At 44.8% G+C, this 22,705-nt stretch overlaps 1 protein-coding gene across 1 annotated transcript in view; it reads left to right on the forward strand.

Moving 5' to 3' along the window:
* The first annotated feature begins 5,054 nt into the window (after positions 1–5,054).
* PTEN (phosphatase and tensin homolog) overlaps positions 5,055–22,705 on the forward strand; it is a 47,161-nt gene continuing 29,510 nt past the window's right edge. Inside the window, exons 1-2 of the mRNA XM_050898763.1 lie at positions 5,055–5,182; positions 21,329–21,413. Of these exons, the coding sequence (XP_050754720.1) occupies positions 5,104–5,182; positions 21,329–21,413 (164 nt within the window). The 5' untranslated portion in view covers positions 5,055–5,103. The remainder of the gene's footprint in view (positions 5,183–21,328; positions 21,414–22,705) is intronic.

A 22,705-nucleotide genomic window follows, 5' to 3' on the forward strand; every position in this document is an offset into this window, starting at 1 on the left:
TAGAAAAAGAGAACATTTTGGGGTTTTTTTTTTTTGATTGATATTCAAAAATGAGATTGCGAATTTCCCCCCCAAGTTGAAAAATTTCAAATCGAAATGACTTGGTTGGACTCTGGGAGTTTGTAGCTCTTGAATAGAGGACTAGAAGGTCCGCGAAAGGACCTAGCGTAGTCGGAAAACTCATCGGAGAAGGTAAGATGAAGGCTGCACGGTGTACGTACTGTTTTGCTTTCGACTGCTGCATGCTTTGCTATGAAACACGTTATTTTTGGTGAACTTCATTCTCCAGTCAGTGCAGGCTGACCCGAGCTTTGCCAGCGACCTGAACAGCAGCAAGATGGGAAGGGAGTGGGATACTAAAATCAGAAGGGTCTGTGGTGGTCGGAGGTAGGAAGGGGGTTCGAAAGACGCAGGGAACAACAAAACACAAAGAGAGGGAACAGGGATGACATGAGATAAACAGAAAGCAAGGCAAAGCGTATGGAAAGAACAAAATGAGAGGTGGGAAAGTAAAGAACACGCTGGAGGAAAGGGGATGCCTAGGAACAGCTTTGTAACTGGGCAAAAGCATTTAGTGGTTTTCCCCCGGAAGCCTCTTCCGAGCTTCACCAACTTGCAGATCAAAGACTTCCCGCGTCAGAGGATGCGGTGTATTTTATAGTCAATTTTGTCATGAATTTCTCTACTCTCTCCTTAAAAACTCTGGGCATCTGTGGCATTTTGTAGTCCCACAGTTTAACTTCACGCCACGCCACTGCCTACCTCTTTTTATTGTTTTGAACCCGTCGCCAGCTAGTTTCATCTGGAACCCTACATTTTATACCGAAGAAATGGCAAAGCAAGCAGTCCCTGCCCAGCCTCTTCAGTAACTTAAGATTTTATAGACCTCTAGCTAACTTTTTGAAGTGGGTCCTCAACTGTACGCAGAGTTGAAGATGGAGGCACAGCATGAATATTAACGGTGGCATGATTACGTTCTCTTTCCCTGTCCTACCAATCGCTGGCATAGTCCCGCAGGCTGGATCATGAGATTTCAGCAGTGGCTGTCGTTACAAAGATCATCGCTGCACGGCGTGATGAAAATCTGTCCCAGGCCTTGCCGACACAATGGTGACGGATAGATATCTGCTGCTCAGAGGGCTTTTTAGCCTTGCTCTGACTTGGAATCGGGAATCTAGCAAGACTTTCAATTAAGCCGCATCACCTTCCCAGCGACATATACATAGTCGGATGTTAGAAAGAGAGGGGCAGTCTTCAGACTTGAAGACTTTCAGAAATGTTTTCAAAGATGGTCTTGATTTGCTAGCCACATCTGTATTTGCCTATGGATAACCTCCGAGCCCAGGACCTAAAAGTAGGTTTCACGGGTTCATTTCATACATTTGAAGTTTGGGAAAGGAACAGTACGATCTCACTGCACACACACGAGTTGATCCCAAAATAACTACGAGCTGCCAATGCGATCACGAAAACAAGGCCCTGAGAGGTCTTGGGAGCAACGTTCCTAGCAGAGTTTGGAAGGGATTAATACCATCGTCCTTGGTGCCGGCAAGATACCCTCAGAAACACTGCATGCCATTCTGGTCATCTATATCGAAGAGAAATAAATAATAATGAAACTGGAGCAGAAAGTCGCTGCTGAGATGAGGGAGAGTGGAAAGTTAGGGGAGCTCAGCTAGCTTAGCGTAGTCAGACGACGGCTAAGAGGGACATTTCTGCCTGTAAGCGCACAAAAGGGTAAAAGCTGTGGAGTAGGAGCTATTTAAGGCCAATGCTGGCACAAGAATAAACGGATACAAACCAGTCACAAATATATTTAGCATGAAAATCAGAAGAAGGTTCTGGGAACAGCTTCCCGGTGGGAATAATGGTGGCAAAAGATCTTGAGATGAAACTTGGTACATTTATGAAAGGAATTATATAATATAGCATTTTGCAAAGGCTGAAGGCTGCAGCAACCCAGGAAATCCCTCCACCTTATGTTCCAGTTTATTTTGGGCCCTTAAAGGCAAAGCGTAGCATTTCACCCTCCCGTTCCTCCTCCTGCTCCAGCCATCTGCAGCCAGACTTCAGCACCTCTCTTAAAAGCTGTTTAAAGATCGAACAAGACACTGAATTTACCTTGCACTTTTGAATTCCGTTTTGCTGTTCCTCAGAAAGGAAAGCTTTGTACAGTTTTGCCTAATTTATACATGCAAAAATTGATATTTAATAGATCTTCTCATACCCAGAGTACTACGTTTTATCCAATTTTTCCTACTTGCCAGACTTGCTTATTAACCAATTTCCCACAGCATCCAACCAATATGCACGCGAGCGCTGTTTTTCTCCAAGTTGCCCTGCTCAAACGTATTTGATAGCCATTCCCTGGGTAATGCAATTACTAAGCAAACCACGGAGAGATTTCCCGCTCGTGTTCCTGTGAGGGCCGTCTTCACTGTGGTCTGATGTGTCTAGCAAGACACAAAGTCTCTTCGGCAAGGTGTCTTTCCCTGCCAGCTTCATAAAAACATTTGAGGTGGACTTAGCAATTAAACCCACGATCTGTTCTTTAGGGATGATACCTGCCTGGTTTACGTCATCTGCTCTTCATGGAGAGAAGGGAAAAAGGGTTGCCTGGGTTCTCTTCTTCCCGTTGGGCCGGTCCTTTCCAGGGTGTCTCTTTTCCAGTTGTATAGGAAGTGGTTTAATTTTCTTTTTGTTTCTGGTCCTTGCAGATTTTTGGAGATGTCCATCACCCCTTTGTAAAACAAACAACTGCCTTCTCGCTCCTTTTAAATAGGCTTCCTTCGAAGGTATGTTATCTTTGACCTCCATGGGATATCCCTCACATTACTTACTGTCCAACAAGAGAATGGCATGAAGATAGTATTTTTGAGGAAAGCAAATTTACAAATTTATTTGCCTAGTAACCCTGTTTCTTCAAATGTATTATCTGGCAAGCTCCCTCCTGATCCCTTAGCAGCTGGGGCAGATGCTGATTTCCAGCAGATTCCGTTCCTGACGCTCTACAGAAGTCATACATTCCAAGCTGCCTTAAAATTTTGTTTTGTATTGCCTCAATAGGCTAATATTTCACCTGTCCGCACACAAAAGGAAAAAAATCACACAAAAAAAACCCCAAAACATGCCCTACCAAACTATGAGAAAGATGGAAACTGGTAACTGAGACTGCAGGCTGCGTTCATATTCAGCAGCTCAGGCTGCGACAGGCTACCTGATGGTCATTTTCCTGCAAATCATTAACACCAGCAATTCCCAAACTTATAGGAGTTTTCAGCATAGAGCGTGAGGCACCTTGTACAATGGGATTTATTTGCTGAAGTTTTAAAGGAATTTAAAGGCTGATTTGGAGATTTAGAGACAGCGCTTCTCGCCCTGTCACGATAATTGTGATCAACGGGGGAAGGAGGGGGACAGAAAGCTCCACCAAAACAGCATGGCCACGATGGGTGAGCCAGCCGGGGTGACCCAAGGGGGGGGGGGGGGCACTTTCGCGTCCCTACCCCCGTGCTCGGTTACCGGCGGCCCCGAGGGCAGCAGGTGGCCCACCCCCCCGCTCCCTCCCCCGGGGCCTGGGCGGCTGCAGGGGGCAGTAGGTGCTCACTGTACCGCGGAGGGAGGGAGGGAGGACGGGCAGCGGCTCCGAGCCAGCCCGGCTCGCTCGGCTTTACGATAAACCGCACAACGGCGGCCCGGGAGCGGGGCGGAGGGAGGACGGGGTCCCTGGTGATGGGCTGAGACCCCCCCCCCCCCGCCCCGTGGGGCTCGGGGCCACACTGTGTCCGTTACCCCCCCTCCTCGCCGGTTACACAAGCGCAGGCCCCCCCGCCCGGCCCGGGCACCTCGCCGGGGCGGGCGCAAGCCGCTGTGGCACCTACCCGCGCTTACGGGGCGACCTGACAGGGGAAGGGGGTAGGGGGGGGAAGCCCCGTCCTCTCGCCCGCCGCGGGCCCCGAGCGCCGGCAGGCCGCGGGAGACGCAAAGGGCAGGAAGGGGCCCGGCTCCCGCTCCCCTCGGGCAGTTCGGGCGGGCTCCCGCGGGCCGGCCCGGCGGGGGCAGGCGGGCCCCGGCCCCGCTCCTCACCTCACCTCACGGCCCGGCCCGGCCGCTTCCGCCCGCGGGGGGAAGGGCCGGCGCGAGCGCAGCGGGCCGCCCACGTGACCCGTCGCAGCACCGCCGCTCGGCGCGGCGGCGGCGGCGGCAGCGGCGTCTCCCCGCGCCGCCCGTATCCCTCCGCCCGCCGCCTCCTCGCCCCCGCGGGGCGGCGGGAGCGGGGGGTGCGGCGCGGCGAGGGGCGGGCGGGCCGGCGGGCGGGGGCGAGGGAGGCGGCGGAGGCGGCGGGGCGGGTGGGCGGCTCGCCGGTTCGCGGGGGACTACTTTGTCCGGGCGGCGGAGGCGGCGGAGGGGGCGGGGCGGCGCTGCCTCCCCTCTCGGAAGCTGCAGCCATGATGGGAGTCTAGCGCTGGCGCGGCGCTGCTGGGCGCGGAGCAGGCCGGGGGGGATGAGCCAGGCCGCGCCGCCGGCCCGCACGCCCTGAGGAGCCGCCGCCGCTGCCGCCGCCCCGCCGCGGAGCGCCCGCCCGCCCGCCCGCCCGGCGGCGCGGCCCCACCGCGCGGCTCCGGGCCCGCCGCCGCTACCGCCGCCGCCGCCGCCCCGGGCGGGGAGCGGAGCGGGGCGGAGCGGGGCCGGGCCGGGGGGGCGCCCCGCGCCGCTGTCACCATTGCTGGGGCCCGGAGCGCCGGAGAGCTGCTCTCTCCGCCTCCGCCTCGCTCGCCTCAAAGACGGCGGCGGCGGCGGCACCCTCAGGGACTCGGCCCGGCTCCGGACCCTCTCTGCTCGGCCGCCGCCGCCGCTGCTCCCGCCCCGCTCGGCGCAGCGGCGGCAGGAGGAGGAGGAGGAGGGGGCAGCCGCCGCCGCCGGGAGCCGCCGCCGCCGCCGCGGGGGGAGGCGGGCCCGCCTGGGGCTGAGCCGCCGGCGCAGCAGGCCCCGCGCCCGGGGCCGCCCGGCGGCCGCCGGCCCGCCGCCGCCTCCCGGCCCCGCGCCCCGCCGCCGCCGCCCGGCCCCTGCGCGCTGTCCCGGAGCGGCCCCCGGCTGCCAGACATGACCGCCATCATCAAAGAGATCGTCAGCAGGAACAAAAGGCGATACCAGGAGGATGGCTTCGACCTGGACCTGACCTGTATCCTCCCGCCGGGGACGGGGCCCGGCACCGGGCGCCGCACGTACAGCTATTGCATCAGACCTGCGCGGCGGTTACCTAACGCGCTTCCCGGTGCCGCTCCGCCGGGAGGCCGGCGACTGCCGCCGGGGCTCGCCCGGGCCGCCGCGCCCTCCCCCGCCGCCGCCGCCGCCGCCTCGGCCCTCCTTTTGTCCGGGCGGCCGCCGAGCCGGGGCCCGGCAGCCGGGCAGATTAACGGGAGCTCCGTGATGGCGAGGATTAACGTTAGCGCTCCTTGGCGATTGCAGCCGGCCGGCCTGCTGCCACCCCGGTGTCGCGGAGGTGCTGTGTGTCCCGGTGTCCCCCCCCCCCCGCCTCCCCTGGCTCGGGGAGCCCCTGCCTGCTCCGGAGCAACGCGGGTCTGCCGCTTATCTCTGGCTGTGTTGATTTTTCGGCTCACATAGCAAATACGCCTGTCCCGCCGTGACTCACGTCCAGAGCACACTGGGGTGGTTTTTTTTTTGGGGTGTTTTTTTTTTTTTTTTTTTTATTTAGTAACTCGTCTTGAATCGCAAATATAATCGCGGCAGGCCCGTCGCTTTACTCGGGTTGCTTCAGTCTGCACGGCAGGAGAGGCGAAGCCTGCGTCCTCTGCCCTGATTTTCGTGCATTCAGTAAGGTAGAGCTTGTGCTCGGTTGCCGTACCGTTCTCGATGACAAGAGGTGGCAATCGCTTCTTCCAGATTAAAAAATACCTCATCTCCTAACGCGATGCGTGAGCTGCGCTTTGGCATAACCTCAGATACAGCGAACGCGAGGATGTGTTACAAACGAGAGCGCATTGGGTCTCGTCGAGGAGGATTGTGAGGAGTGTAATTCTGGAATATGTAATTAGTATGCAATTATGACTAATGAGTCAAACCATAGAGAAGCATTGCTAGTGTATCGTTTTGGTGGCCTTTGGAACAGATGTGCTGTAGCGGCAGCAGACAGATGTTTAGCTTTGAATGCCTTGCAGAGTTAAAGGTATGTAGGGGCTGTGCTGTGGGCACGGTCTTTCTCCGTGGTGGAGAAAGGTCATTGCTGTGCTTGAGAGGTTTCTGGAGCAAGAACCTCGCTTAAAAGTTGGAACTGTCCTAAGAAAAATGAGTATTGACAGTAGTATTCAGAGCTAGACTTATCCCTATGGAGAGAGCGCTTTCTGTTCTAGAGCAGGATCAGGGTGAAATTTATTGGGTTTTGAGCAATTACACTCATGTCGTAGCAAGTGCTACAAATACATCCAGTTCTTGGGCAGGATCAAAACCGGTAACAGCTGTAACTAGCGCAGAGCTCGTGCTGTTGCATTGAGCCTTGGCCTAAAATTTTGGTGGCTTTAAAACGGCCTGAAAGGTTTGTGACTTTAGCAGGTGGCTGCTGAGCTTTTAGTTAAAAACCAGCAGCTCTAGTACGTAATTCCTGCGTTCTGTTCGTGGCACTGATAAAATATAATTTGAGGCTTGCATTTTTAAACGTTTGCACTTGGTCCTTTCGTTGGCCTACGACTAGGGCAGCTGTAACGCTGACATAGGCCAGCGCAGTGCTTAACTGCTGACTTAACGACAGAAGTCCGAGTTAGATCTTTTTGATTCTCTGAGTGATGGCTTTGCCGGGAACTTCGGGGTTACGAAAAGAGTTAAGTGGTGGCAAAACGATGAGGTTTTGGCTTCGCAGTTGAAAAGTTTGGTGTTTCAGATATCTCTGCCCCTGATGTGCCATTGGTAGGGAGAGATTTTTTTGACCCAAACAGATCTTTTTAACTAGTCATCTGCTCCCGGCAAGAAAACTGGTGAATGTTGAACCTGGATTTTCTTGCTTGAGGTTGCTAATGATACGCCAAATGGAGTTTATTGCTTTTTTTTACTTTTTTTTGTCTCGTTAATTTTTTTCTTAGAACTTTGTGTTAGAAGTAGGCCACTGAACACTGGGCTTAGGCTAGTTTTTCTAAAAGGAGTAGCTGGCTGCAATTCTGTAATGAAATTTACAGCAAAGGTGGGTTTTTTTTCATGATTGCAAAAATATCTTTGGAAGAAGCTTATACTCGGTCCTTTTTTCTTTTCGTAGCTGCACATTTTGAACAGATAATTAATGAATGAAGACTGCTGCCTGTGCAGTATAATGGCTTTGCTTGAAGGCTGACGTTGCTGCAGAAGTGAAAGTTTAATTTTTTATCACTTTGTGCAGGCTTCTTGGAGATGTTCTTTTTGCAGGGCTTCGATGGAATTGTTGCTCATGATACCTGGTAGCTGGAAAATAACCTATTTATTTCTTACACGTGTAGACAGAGGACCGAGCTGGGAGTTAGCTCTCCAACCCTGCGATGTTAGATGAAGAAAGAGAAAACTTGAAACCTAAGTGAGCTGTTCAGGAAGGCATGTGGTGCATGGTAGGAGGACCGGGGTTTAAGTTCTCAAAGGTACTTCTCACTGTGTGCTGGAGCTTAAAATTTTGAGACCGAAACAAGCTACCATCTGCATTTCTGCTGTTGGTTAGCTTTGCTTCCCTGTGTACCCGTATCTGTGAGAGTGTCCTCTGTTACGGAGTACTGGTTATTTCAGGGTAGCTGCTTCTGTCAAGCTAAGAGAGACTGACACAAGTTGGATAGCCCAGTGATTTCGGCATTTAGCTGGGATGTGGGAAATGGAGCTGTGAATTCCTCCTGCAGTAAATATTTCTGTACAAGTGCTTCAGTGGTGGTGGCTCCAAAATACTCAGCAGCTTGTGATGACTACCTGGGCTTTGGGAGGTGGAGAATAAAATGAATCTGCAATGAGTCCAGGTGAGGTGCCTGATCTCCAGCGTATATTCTGTGGTCTGTCTTTTCTTCTGCCCATCTTTGAGGGAGGGTTCATGTCTCGGTGTCCCAGGTGGACAAAGACTTGTGGTCTTTATATTTCGGTCATGGCTGATTCTCCCAGGGCCTTGCAGGGAACACCTGAGTGCCAAAAGGCAGGCTGGGTTAGGCGCTGGAGTGCCAAAGTCCCCTTCGAGGACCTCTTTTTGGTTTTTTTTCATCTGTTGGGCTGTGTCTGATCCTTTTAAAACGGGCGCTGGTGTATGTATGGTACAGTACATCATGCTTGGGACTCTCAGTTCCTGATGAGTTGGTTAAGAATTCTTCTTGTGTGGATAATATAGGATTTTAGGAAAGGGAAATAGTGACTTCTCAATCAGTAGCTTTACATACACAATATGAGAATAGTTCTGTGTGCTAATTATGAAGCAAGTGTCTTTAAAAAACATACTGACATTACTTTTCATCTAATCAAATGTTCTTTTCTCTCTGAACAGTTTTTCTGCACCTCTTGGAAAAAAATATTTTGAAATTAGAAGAGGAAAGAGTTTTAAAGGTGCAGACATTAAAGCAGCTTTTTAATGCTTTATTTCAGATATTGTATTTATTCCTGATTTATTTGGGTTTCTATTTCATTTCTGTAATACTGGATACCTTTTGGTGCAAATGAGTGAGAAGGAAAGTTTGGATTAATGGCTTTCTTCTAAGATGGCTGCATTTCTTTATGATGCAATGACCAGTATATTTTCCGAGGCACTATAATCTTTGGTATTTCTGAAATTGTGCAGCTTGGTTGCTGACCATTTTACCGCAGGGAACAGTGAAGAGAGAACGCTTGCGTGCAAGTCTTGCGCATTGCATTGATTGCCTGTGTCTTAAGAGGTCCGTGCGTAACTGAGTTTAGCAAGTGGCTTGACTATTTGAGACTAAAGTGGAAAAAACCATGTAACTGCTTCTTGTGCCCATTATAGCTTTGGTTAAACTTTGTCTCGTATTTCCAGGCCTTCTGTTATGCGTGAAAATGGCCATCTAGCCTGAGCATAGGATAGAGCATGCCTACCCTGATGCTTAATTGAAGCATGTGTAGCTCGTGACCTACATAGTCATATAAACTGCAGCAATATTCAGTAAAGATTAGATGTTGGGTGCAGATTATTTACACGTCTCACATGTAGTTCATATCATATCATAAAAGGCAGAGAAGGCTAAAACTGCGAGTGGAAGCTTCTTAGAATATCATACTGCTTTATGCTATTTGCAGTCCTAAAGCTCTTTGCATTTTTAATGAAACTTTAAATTATGTGACTTCACTCAGAATGGCTCAGCTTCCAGGAAAAAAAATGAATTAGTGGCATGAGGTACATACCGCATTTAAAAATAGAGCCCGAGTTGGAAATGCCATTCGTTTAAAATATTTGGTTTCACTTTAAAATTGAAGTTTGTTAGATGTTTTGTAACAAGTTTTTCTTGCACACAAGCGCAGTAAGGGCTGGTAAGGGTTTAGAAGAAGCTAGAAGAAACCAACTGGCAACGCATTTTATTGGTGGAAAAGTATTTCTTTGTTCCGGAGTAAACCATGTTACTTAGCAGTGTTAAGAGCCCAACAGACTCGTTTTGCTTCTGGAGCCTGGGACGATCTTGGGTTTTGGACAAGAAGATTAGGGCCAGTTTTGCTCTGAATTCATCTAAGAAGTCTGTTTGAATAGACAGCAGTAAAACGGTACTGGCTGGGGACTTCTCAGAGTTTCATTCAGTTACCTGCTTGCTGTAGCATGTATTTGATCCTGGGAAAATTGGTCTTTCTGCACTGACCAAGGATAAAGATTTTTGAATTGTCCAGATGGAGAAAGCAAGGTGGTGATAGATGCAAGTGTGTTCATGCATTTTCTTTTCTGGGGTTAGAAACATGCTGGATCACTTACTTTTCCTCACAACCTGGAAAAAAAAAAAAAACCCAACCCTTTGACATATTGCCATAGTACGTGCATATTTGTGGATAGCGTTGTTTGACAGCTGGAGCCTACGCACAAAACCCCCACCATTCGAGCAAGTGCTCCGTTGTGCAACCCTCGCTGCATCCATTCAGAGTAACCTCAGCCCCTTTCTGCCCTGCTTTTTGACTGCAGTTGCTCGGAAAGGGACTTAAAAGATGCTGGACAAATTACAGCTCAGCTCTTTGCGCTTGCTTAAATGTAGTGCAGGCTTCCTAATGAACTACTTGATCTTGCTTCATCAAAAATTTTTAATCAATGTGCAGCGTTGCTGGAGGCTGTTTGCACAAGCTAAACACAAAGTTAAAAAATAACTGCCTGTGCACACTTTTAAATCGACAAAAGCTGCAAACTGATTCTTGGTTTCACGTAGCTCTGCTATTGAAGTGATGGCTGTGTGTTCTTTTCAAGGTGGGGAAAGAAACGAGTACAGCTAATGTGGACACTTTATAAATTTTGCTTATACGGTGACCTTTTAGAAAAAACACAACTGAAGCTAATCTTCATTGAAATCTGTTTGAAAGCTTAGTTAAGTGTGTGTAATTCAGAACATCCAAAGCTTTGCCGTTAAACGTTAAGAGGGTAATGCTGAATAAAGTGCAAGCTTTACTAGGACTGGTACTGGTTTTGAGCATTTCTTTTTTAAGGAAAAATCCAAGTTCATCTTCATTATCTCTTACAATAAGACTGAGGAGGTGTTGGCACTTGAGGCCCTTGAGAAATTATCTTTGTTGAGGCTGGTCAGTGGTTTTGGTGAGGACGGTTAGGTCAGCGTTGAGGACTTCGGAAAATGCCACGCGTTAAGCTCTTGGTGTAATTGGTTGGCCATGCGTCAACACTGGATCCAACTTGAGGCTTGAAGAAGACCGATGAATTCTGAAAGTGCATCTTTCTAGGAACTTGTGCTAGTCAGGAAGGCTTTTCTGTCCTCAAGATAATTACATGTGACTTCCACTGACTTCATGAGACGGTTACGGTGTATTTAGGGAAAGGATATAGCCTTGAGTGTGGAGCTTATGCAACACCTGAAATGGCTATTATTGCTGCAGTATAATACATGTGGAAAGATTAGTTGGCTCTTGATGGCTGCTAGGCTGGTGATCAGCAGACTTCTTTAGGACAAAAATGTGTTTTTCCTGTGTTATCCAGTGCTACACTTAATAAATCTAGTTTAAGGACTTTTTTTTTTATTACCAAAAGGTTTTGAAGTACAGTGACTGCTATAGAGAAAGCTAGTATTTGCTAAATGGTGTGTTAAAACACTGTGTTAGGGAGTACAGAATTTTTAAATTTTCTTCCAGAAGAGAGGTGACTGTATTTTCCGCTTCCTTCCTTGTAGGATGATTTGGACACCTAAATCCTCTTTGTTGTGGAAGCAATTGATAAAGTTTGTTCAGTAATAATATGACTGAAAGAATGTGATTTATTTACACATTATGTTAAAAACCCCTGTGCTAAAAAACGTAAAGCCACGCCAAGACTAAACTTCAGAATGTAATAACTACAAAGTTGAAATTTTGTACATAAAGTTTCTGTCTACTGAGTTGCTTTTGCCAGTTGTGAATCTCTGAATAGTTTCTTAAATGAAATTATATTTTTAATGGATTAATGTTGTTGCCACATTAATACTGCATAAGCTGACAAATTATACCCCTGGTACCTTAGCCTAGAGTCTTCCCTTACAACGTGTTTAAACAAGAAAATGGTTCTTGTATAATGATTTAAGGGACAATGGTTGTGTTCTGACAAACTGGAAGAAAAGGGAGGGAATAGGCAGTTGAGCTGTCAAATCCCTTAATTACATTACAGACCAAAGTTGCTGTCATTAGTCATAACTGACTCCCTTTTAAAGCCCACCTCCTTTCCAGTTTGAGCACCCAGCGAGTAATCTGGAACTCGGAGCTACGTGTGATTTGTATTCATTTACTGTGCCTAATATAGGGTGGATATTGAAGGTTAATTATTGCATTGCTTTTTCAGGGGGGTAAATGGGATATAGCCTGGAGTCGTGAGTAGTGATTGCTGGATATGCCTGATGCCTCATCTTAAATACTGTGGTAGTTGTGGGCTCCTTTGATTTGGCACTTCTGTGAAGGTTTTTGGGATTAAAGCTGTGCATGTTTATGCATTTGTATGAGCTATTGGGATGGTGATTTCCGGACTGTAAGAAGGGAATTTATTTGAAAATATGGGAACATTCGTAAGTGGCCCTGTAGAGCAGGATCTCTTCTGAAACACGAGTGCTTTGTGGGTGGTTGACTCTGCTTTGGGTTCAGAGATTGCTATTAGTCTTTGAATATATCTTAGTCCCAGATTGATATTTCAGATGTAAACAAATCCTTGTTCCAGTTTCTAATTCAAGCTAGCATCCTCTTTGCTCCGATTGTCATCTGCCTCGTTTGCAGTCTCGCGTATGAGGCCCTGAAAAAAAGAAGTTTCGTAGAATGGAAGTAAATAATCATGCAATTAGGCCGTGTATCATGCTGCATAAATCTAGGTTATCTTAATAACGATTTTTAGGCAACGTAGCTAAAGTAGTGAGCTCTGTGATTCAAATGGTAATTGACTGTGCAGCTAAAAAATTAACTGCTCTGTGTTTGGGATGATGACTATAGCGAAAGTTGGCATTGTTCCCTTTAAAGATGAAGTTCCAGCTTCACAGCCCCAACGTGCAGCAGTGCATAAAAACTGCTTAATATCCAGTATTTTGTAGTGGAGTCCTTAAGAAATGTCTTTATAAACTTAATTCTGCCTTTGTGGAGCTGTAGTATAATAGCTTTTAATTGCATGATTAATTTTCTTAGAGGCTTCTGCTTAATTCATTGCATTGCCTGGGTATATATTGGACTAGAATTGAAGTAGATGTGTATTTTCTATTCTTTAATTTCTTGTGTGGGTGAGTTAGAGAAGTAATGTCCTTTTTTTGTACTAACATTTAGAGGAGGAAAACACTAGATCTCATTAGAATGAAATTAATGTTATCTGCTCGGGGCTCGTTGGTTGAGAAACAGTTTATTAGGATGGCCTTATGTCTTGTTTTGCTGCTTGCCTTTATCTTCTCTTGGATCACCACCCCCTCACCCCCAAATTAAGGGTTGATAAATTCATACAAATCCTCGTTTTTGTAGCTTACGTTTTATAAAGCCTTTTTAGCGTGACATATTTGTCCTCCAGCCCGATAGCTATTTGAAATTCTCCTGTCTCTGAAAGTTTTGGATGTTCTTTCAGACTTGCAAAAAGTTGAGACTGAGCCATTTTTCACTTCCTGTCAGTAAATATCAAAGTAGTGACTCTCTGTGCTGACTTCTTTTTACTGAATAAAATTCTTGTATTTTTCTGTGGGTGTTTGAGGTTAGGATATGCTTAAGTACACATCGGTGCTTCTTTAAAGGAGATCCTGCAAAGTGTGGTAGTGTGCTGAGAACACGTACCAGGGAGGTCCCGTACTCTGCCTTGAAAGAGTTCATGTTCAGTTTGGTTCGTGGGTTAACGTAGGTAAATTTGTCACTTTGGAAATCTCCAACTGAGGTGCGACAGTCAAGCTTCTCATATACGTTGCCTTCTACTGAGAAGATCCACTCAGCAGGCGTGTTACCTTGAGGAGAGCTGCTCAGCCTTGCACGTACAGTTGTCCTTTGCCACTGGCGCAGCTCTTGGCCTCGGGCTGCTGTGTATTGCTGCAGCTAGTTGGGATGCCAGGGCAGGTATGATAAGATGGGATGCGGCTTCTTCCAAAGCACGAGCAGAAACAAAAAGCTGCCTTAACTGGACCTCTGCATGTTTTCACCTCTAGAAACTCGTTGGGATTGTAGGGTTTTGTTCAGTGCTGTGGACCTGAAGTTGAATTTGAGTAAGGAGTTGAGGCCCAATCTTTGACTCCTCAGCTGAAAAGTTCTGTCAAATTTTATATGAATAATATAATGTGCTGTTGCGTCATTTGCTATGCTCCTGTTTGCTCTTGGCTTTTTCTTAATGGGAAGGGTAGCTTTTTTGTCCTGTAATAACATCAGCTATTTTAGAGGGATTTGCACTCTTCACAACAAGCTCGTGTTTCCTTTACTATCTGCCTGCTTTCCCATCTTTATTTGTGATTCCAAACCATGTTGAAATGGAAGTTTAAGGCATCTTTTTCTCAGTCTTTGTCAGAACAAGCTCTTCTGTAGCGTAGGCATCATCTTCTTTCATGCTTCTCTGTTACTGGTCTTTGTATTTATGCTGTGAGGTTTATGAGGTTGATACCGTGTTTTGCAAAAAAAATGGTGCCTGCTTATTATGTAGATTATCTGTGGGGTTTTTTTACAATCTTCTTGACCCTATTAGCTGTTCAGCGAAGCCTCCATATGGCTGAGAGCTCCAGGACACGTTTCATACACCTCGCAGATGAAGGGAGAGACTCTTGCTCTGGGAATACTTCCCAAATGCAATATAGTAAGCAGGTCCAAAAGCCCCGCTATGGGATGGAAGTGAGTTGAGGATGTAGCTGGTTCCCGAGACAACCTGGCAGTATCATCTTCAAGCATCTTCTGATTTACTTCTTCACGCTGCAGGAATTTGAGTTCCCCTCCAGACCTGTTGTCAGCCCTGTGACCTCATCCGGACAGGTTTGCCTCCTGCATATGACAGAGCTGCGGTTTTGGTGTTCCTTGTCTAGGTGGCTGCATTTAAATTACAAGCTGCAAGAATGAAAAATAAAAAAAAAGAAGAAGAAGGAAAAAAAGAAAGGGTTGTAGTTGAAATATTGAGCATTAAGGGGTTAAATGCATTTCTTCTAAATCATAAAATGTTTCTCTCAGCCACATCTGAGTTGGTCTCTTTTCTTGTTCTTTAAGGCACAGATGGTAGAGTTGGCAAGTGCAGCTGGCTGGCTACAAGGAATCCTCCTTTGCTCTGAAGAACTTTCTTCCTGTTCATTTCCTCTATACTTCCTGATTATCCAGACTCATAGAAAAATAGTAAACTTATTTTGTGTTTCATGCTTGCTAATGGAAATGCCTCCTGGTTAAAAAAAAAAGTATGCATGTGTACAGGCTAAACAGTATATATGCTAGGAAACTTTTCTAGATTTGGCTGGGTATATTTTCCTATGTATCTTTTTTTTTTTTTTTTTTTGGTAGGGATGCTGTCAAGAAAATGGCACTAATAAGAGCTTGGCCATTTGTCAGGACTCTTAAATCTGTTTGAGGATGGAGTGTGGACACTTCTCGTAACACTTCCCCTGTAGCTTCAGGCTGTCAAGCTGTTGAACAGCAAGAACAGTTCTTTTTTTTTTCTTGCCATTGCTATATGGACTTGTTTAAGCTGGAGTTAAAGGGCTTGAGGTTAGCACGCTAACATTTCATAGCTGGTAGGGCCAGATGCGCTGCTAGACCACGTTGCATGGTTACTGAAGTCAGAGTTCCTGAAAATTGCAGACAAATTGAGACAACAAAGCAGCTTTCAGAGACTTCAAAGTCACTTTGTTCCTCTGCTCTTCGGTGTCGCTATCAAATGGGACTCAGCAGTTGACAGCTTGGCCACCCCATGCTAGAGGCTGGTTTCCTTTGCACTGTGGCTCTCCGCAGCCAGGAGGGTGATGGGTGATGCGTCGTGGAGCAAAACTGACAGCAGCTTGCGCGCGAATGAGGAGTGGGCTGTTTAGGAGCGGATTAAAGCAATTAAATGCCTTGCTTGCCTGAACTGGAAGTGAAAATTTGCATTCCTGGCAGTTGTGAAGCTTTTTTCAGGCCATAGATTCACTGATTTAAATCTGTTCTTTGTTAAATAAGGTTCATATTTGGAAGCTGGAAACTGAGGGTCGGGAAAAATGGACTGTTGTCCTTTTATTTGCAGGTGTCAGGTTCAGGTTTTGCGGTAAGTTTTTAGCTCCAAAGCATGACTTGAACAGTGACTATCATTCACAGCTTCAGGGACACTCGGCTTGTTTTAAATTTCCTTTTAAAGAAAGATGAAGTCTAATGCCTGGTAGGTCCTCCTGAAGTCTTTGATTGTAAAGGGCTAATAGTTTTAAAGTTGTTTTTTATTTGCTTTTTGATTTAAAATCTGTCGTCAGTGTTGGGTTTAAAAAGTAAAGCTATATGTAAATTCTGAAGCACTGCATGCTCTAGCATGCTTATAAAATAGGAAGATTAGGTCATTTACTTTCTGTTTTTCTGTTATAGCCGCCTTCATGAGTGAAGCAAGGATAAGGGATTAAATACTTTGAAATAGGACTTCATAAAATTACTTGGAAATTCTAATGACTCACATTCTAGATATTAATTGAGAATGTTGATCATTGCAGGAAAGGCTATAGCTGTCTATTTTTGCAACTTGCTTGTGGCTGTTTAAGAACTTAAGAATTGGTGAATATTTGGGTATGCTTTTTTGGCCACCTTCCATTATTAGGAAAAAGGCTGAATTTGTGAGCAGAATCAGTTATAGGACCAACACGGGTAATTTGCTTTTATATCTCTATGTATGTAAAATTTAAAGTGTATACTGCATATTCTTTAATTTGATCTTGGCAGAATGTGAATATATAGACAGCTATTTTTGAAAGTGATTATAACTGCTGATTTGCATAATGTTACAGGATTTTTCTCATAGCAACTGGAAAGACTATCATCTTTAGCATGTGGGAATGATTTCAGGCTTTAAGAACAGTGTTTTGTTAAATCTACGAACAGCATTAGAGCAAAGGCGTTTCTGAAGTGGCGTATGGATTATTCGCTTTGGTACGTCTTCAGTATTGACGAAGCGTCGCTTTTGCATTGTGGCATTTGATAACTTAGCAAATTATTGGGTGCTTTCATTTTAAGGTTCCTTGAGTATAGCGTAGTGTCGTCTTTGTTCATTTGAAAGCTCAAGTTTTGTAGTTAGTAAGAAGTATGAACTTGAGTAGAGGACGGCATTTTAGCGTTTTCCTGTTGTGTATCATGAGTCTGTCTCGTATTTTTTTTAATTATGATCGCTAACTAAAATCCCAGCCTCTGTGTTTACAAGATTGAGAAAGGAATGAGTGCTTTAAAAACTGTTCTGGGAATGGGTTTCTTAGGAAAGAGCTACTTTGGCAAAATGTGGTAGGGTTTATTTTATGGTTTTTTTTAGAAAGCGCATTTCAAATTTTGGTAGTTACGACAGTTTGGTTAACTTTGTTTTGTGTGTGTTGTAGAACTGCCTCCATAAATGGCTGAGGCTTTTTCCATTTTCATTTACCTGTCTTAAAAAAAAAAAAGGCGTGGAATTGATAATGAACTTGTTGCATGTTTTAAATCATCAGTTCTTCCAGATTTCTAAAATTATCAGTATCATTACCAATTTCATGATGACTCAGAATTCTTGCTTTGAATGTAAGCCCAGCTTCCAAGCTCCTCTGTAAGAAATCTCATCTTGGTAGCGAATCTCTTAATTTCAGCTTTGGAAATCAATGTTAAATTAACTGAGGTGTGAAAAGCAATGTCTCTGAACCGTTGAGCATGGCTGGTGATAGAAGAACTTGCTGAAGATGATGCTGAGTGGACGGTTGCTCCCGTAACTGGCTCGGCTCCGTGCAGTGATCACGGGCTGTCCCTGAGGAGGACTGTTTCGTTCCCCAGCATCAGAAAAAAAGCAAGCTAGTACCGATGCAGTAACAGCCATCCCTTCACTTGCTGCAGATCTTGGGGCATCTTTTCGCAGGAGAGGAAAGGGTGGAAAAGCTTGGTTTTTATGGCAGCTTTTTCAACTAAGTGATGAAACTGCTATTTCTACTCAGATATTTAGATCATCTGTGCAAACAGCAACAGTGCTTCCACTCTGTTCTTCCATCTTACGTTGCTCCTTAAAGCAAAAGGCATTCTTCAGTGGCTTGAACCAACAGAAGTGTTTCAAAGCAGTGTGCTTCTTTAGCATGCTTGTCAGAAGTGTATAGTAAAAAGACATAAAATGATCTTGACTTGTGCATTTGTCATAGTTGTTGCTTGCTTTCGTTCGGTGCAGGTGAAGCCTGCAGCCTCACATGCGTGCCGTGGAAGGGTGTCGTTTGCTCGCTGCGGCCAGTGTCCTTTAATGCCAGATCTGTTGCAGACAGAAGAGTGAGTCAGCAGTGGCGTGTGAATTGCATTCCGGTCTAATACTTTCAGATAATAAGTAAGGTACTTCAGGATGCTTATAGTTAGGTGGGGGAGAAATTGGCTTGCCTGTTTAAAAAACAGTCATGTTTTTCTAAAAACAGCCCCCCCACCATCCCTGGCCAGGCTCACTGTCAGATATTTGTTTTTCAGCAACACTTCAGTTTTTGTGCTGTCAGGTTGCAAAACCCCAGAGCATGCAACACTTTATCGAATCAGCATCAGTAAATTGATTCATACTCTTTCCCCCCCCCCTTTGAAGTCTTTTTCCATTTTCTTTACTTACAGGCATATTGTGGAACACCTTTTGGAATACCAGCTCTGGGTTTAAAAATGCACCTGTAACGATGCACGGTTAAGCTTAAGCATTCAATTCTGCTGTCTTGCTCCTATTTAAAAGAAGAAATGCATGTGAGCTGTGCATATACTGCTCATGCATCGCCCTTGAGGAGCGAGGGAGGGGAGAGGGGTCACATGAGATGTGAGAGCTAAAAGGGGATCATGCTTTCCAAAAGCGTGAGACCGCCCCAGTTATTTTGGAACTTTTTATCTCTCTCTGCCTGCGTGTTTTGAAGCTTTGGTGTTTGGACAAGTCTGTGAGCCTGCAAACTGGAAACGCTGCTGTTAAGATGTTCTGTTCCCTTCGCTTGGGGTGTCTGTCTGCTTCGCTTCCATCTTGCACCAGCTGGGAATCCTGGAAAGTATCTCGTTTCTTAGCCTCTCGGAGAGGAAAAGCCAACAGCAGAAGAAAAGCATCTGAACATAAACTGCAGGCTGAAACGCGTGAAAAAAATGTGTAGTAAAACTCACGATTGCGAACAGAAATTTGAGCAAGTTACATGGTAATTTGGTGAAGTTGGGGCATCTGTCTCATGGGTGATACTATAGTTGAAACTGAGTTTTGTTTTGATGTGGTGTGTCAAAATGAATTTATTTTACCGCTGTTGCTAGCATGAATGCTTGTCTTCTGCGGAGAAGTGCTGTGGAAAGCAGGCTAATATACTGGATTATTTTGCTATGGTAATTTATATAGCCCTGCTGCTCAGAGCAGGACGCAAGAGGAGGTGCTTTTGCGTATAAATGCTAGAACTGGCAGCGGGTAGAAATCAGATTGAAATCAGGAATGAGGAGGGAGTGATGGGGTGTGCTAGCTGAAAATCAGGGAATTCACTGTTAATAGGCGTCGAGCAGGTGCACATGATTTATAACCACTTTCTTCTGCTTATGGCAAGTAGTAACTGATAAAATAGTAAATATATTGCTAATTATATAGCGCCTTTTGTTAATTTAACAAAGAGGTGTGGACTGCTTGCAGAGTAAAATACGTTCAGAATGAAGTTCAAAGTTTAAGATTTATGTGATTTGATAGTATCTGAAGTTATCACAAGCTCTGAAAGTTAAGCAACTTAATGTTTTTTTTTCAAGATAAGCTGTTTTAGGGTTTGGGCAAGTACAGCATAAATTGGAAACCAGGCGTGAACCCCGTTCAGTGTCTGTATTTAAGGCAGCTACAGATATTTATTTGGATTTCTCAAAAGCTTTCGTATTTTTCCTCGTTGTCTGCATAAATCACCTTTTGAATAGTCCGAGCAGACCAATGTCTATTAATACTTGGATTACAACATAGTAGATGGTAATTCTCTTTTTGAGAGTAGAAAACATTATTTCCGTGTATTCAGTTCTTAATGTTTTTAAGTCTTCTAGTTAGCTGTGTAAATACAGAACTTGGTCCATGCTACTTCCCTGTGAGTACCTCAGCTTGTGGGAATCCTGCAAGGATGGAATAAAGTAGTTTGTATCCTACTTCAGGCTCTTCTTTGTGTACAAGTAACTGGAATATTAATATCTTGGAAGCTGCTGCAATGTCTTCCATTCTGATGATTACTCTTTGGAGCTTTGTTATATTTTAACCATAAAAATAAAAATGATTCTCAGAATTGTGGAATAATTTAGGTTGAAAGGGACCTCTGGAAATCACCTGTTTCAGCCCCCTTGTTTAAAGCAGGGCCAACTTCAAACATATCATGCTTTGTTCTTACTCCTTCTAAAATTAGTCTGAGGAGGAGTATGTTAATGCGGTAAGGTATGGTCTGTTTTCGAGCTGCTAGTTTCATTTCTGTTTTGCTTTTCAGTGAAGCTTCTTCACTACATTATCATTTCCAATAATGTTTAAAACTTGGGAGTACTTTCTTTTCTCGTTCTATTTAAAAAAAAAAAAAAAAAAATCCATATGTTGTTACACCACCAGGAAAATAAATACCAGTAATTTTCTAGCAATTTGTTGTGAATTCTTTGCTACATCAGCTCTAGATGTAAACTTACAATTTTCTTACTTGGCCTCTTTCCTTAGCACTAATTTGTGTTTGCTAAGAGGTACTTTTCCTAAGTTCTTTATCTCAGGTTGCTTTTGGCAAGTGAATTACAGGTAGTTCAGAATAAGAAACTAGAATCTCTTTCCAGAAGTGGGGAATTGTTCTTTAATAAACAAGATAGATAATCCTTTTCAGATCTGTACGTTCCCATCTATTGCAATATCTTACATTTAGGCATTCAGAGCTACCTTAGCACCGGCTATAGTGGTCTGTTATGTACAAATCATGGAATGTGATAAAAACGTTAGTGTTTATGTAGCCTTGCCAGGGCTTGCATGCCTGAAATGCACTTTTTTGCTTGTTTTGCTGTTTTGCCTGATACACCTGCTTTGGGATAGCTGGGGACTTGAGCATAGGTTTTAATTTGGAACATCTTGCAATTTAGTCACACAAGACTCTTTTAATAGTTTCCCATTGGATTTAATATGCCGCTCAAACTGTAAAGACCGGTATGTAGCATCTATGTGATTCTCGTGAGATGATGTCTGATAGAAGTGGATTACTTGACTCTGCTTTTGTAGTGGATTGCCTTCCTAACAGATGTTAACCGTCAGCTGCCCAATAGCATAGACTTCTAATAAGTTATCTGTTTGAGATGTGAGGAGATTTCTGTTATAGTGGCTGTGGTCAAAGCACTGTGTTTTCAAAAGTTTCCCTCCTGATTTCCCCCCCCCCCCCCCCCTTTTTCCTCAGCTTTTTTTTTTGGGGGGGGGTGGAAATTATGCCTTACTACTTCATATATAAAGCTGAATTGTTCGCATGTCGGAGTTGGTCGGAGTTGTTGCTCTGACTTTGATACAGTTAAACATTTGATTAATGTCCATTTAATGCTGTTGTAGAAATTTCACATGCTTTACAAATGTTTCCGTAACTTGCATATTCAGATATTTATCCAAACATAATTGCTATGGGTTTTCCTGCGGAGAGGCTTGAAGGAGTATACCGGAACAACATTGATGATGTAGTAAGGTAAGCCTTTGTTCTTCTTTTCCTTAACTTATTCTTGTAAATCTTAAGTATCCTTTTCTGCACTCATTTATGTTCTACTAAGGAAAGGATGTGTGTTCTGACTCACAGAAATGGCAAGATTTTTGCACCTCGTAGATGTTGCCTTACTAGCTTTCCTGAAAAATGTTGGAAACAACGAAAATGATATTTTCAAGAATTTTAGGCCAGACTGCTGTTCTGGGTTGATCTCGAACGCGTGTAATCTGCTTTTTAGTGTGAAAAATTGACTCAATAAATTGTGTTGGAGTAAAAGGGGGTTCTTCGCTTTTAGAAAGATGTCAGTCCATGCCTCTGTTCATGGTGTTGAGAGTTTCCTCAGATAGCTGATAGCATTTCAGAATATGTTTGCCCATATCCTTTCTTCAATCGATAAATTAAGTGCTTGATAAGTTAATTTTGATTTAAAGTAGTAAATATAGGTGACTTTAGATAAAGGCTTTTACATCTGGCTGTGCTCAATAATTGTGGGCGAGGGGAAAAATCAGCTAAAATTCGTTATTGCTGGTGATGCTTTTTGTAAGCACATTTTGTAAAAAAACCTACAGGTTGTCATTTTTAACATCAAATAAAGTTATCTACTCTGAACTGCTGGATACAACTGTGGAAGGTGTACTTAGTGTTTTAGGAGTAACACCCTACCTGGAGAATGTAGTGTAAGAGGTTGCATTAAAAACTAAATACGTGGCAGAAGCTGCCAAATGTTAGTGTTTTTAGGATCCCAAGTTCTGATTTTTTTAAATCAGGTGTGATGCTTTTGAGATCTTGGTCATTTGAGGCCCTAAATTCAGTAGCTCTCCGAGAGACTTGATGTTTGGGGATGGGGGGATAATGCAGTAAGGGGCATGGTTATGCAGTGAAGTTAGAAGTAAGTGTATCTGGGCAAGATGGTGCTGCTCACAGGTTTGAGATGCCGCAGAAAGTTTCTCAGAATCGTTGGCAGGCCAAATTAGCACTGCTTGAATTTCACTGGTAGTTGTTTGCATCCAGGTTTGTACAGAAATGAGTTGAGACAGCTCCTTGGTTCCCACACTGGGAGGAATTGTAACCCTCAACTGAGACTCAGTTGTCTGGAGGCAGCGACTTCCCTGCGCAGTTGCAGTTAGCTTCAGACGAGTTTGAGGGGGTTTTGTTTTTGCATATTTAACCGTTGTGACGAAGCTCGCTATCCACGAATAGTACTGAAAATGTCAGAGGCTGGATTTAACCAGGCTTGCAGAAGCGACCTTGTTCTGTCATGTGGTAGTGAGGAGAAG

This window comes from Gymnogyps californianus, chromosome 6 (assembly GCF_018139145.2).
Source record: "Gymnogyps californianus isolate 813 chromosome 6, ASM1813914v2, whole genome shotgun sequence".
Taxonomy (NCBI): domain Eukaryota; kingdom Metazoa; phylum Chordata; class Aves; order Accipitriformes; family Cathartidae; genus Gymnogyps; species Gymnogyps californianus.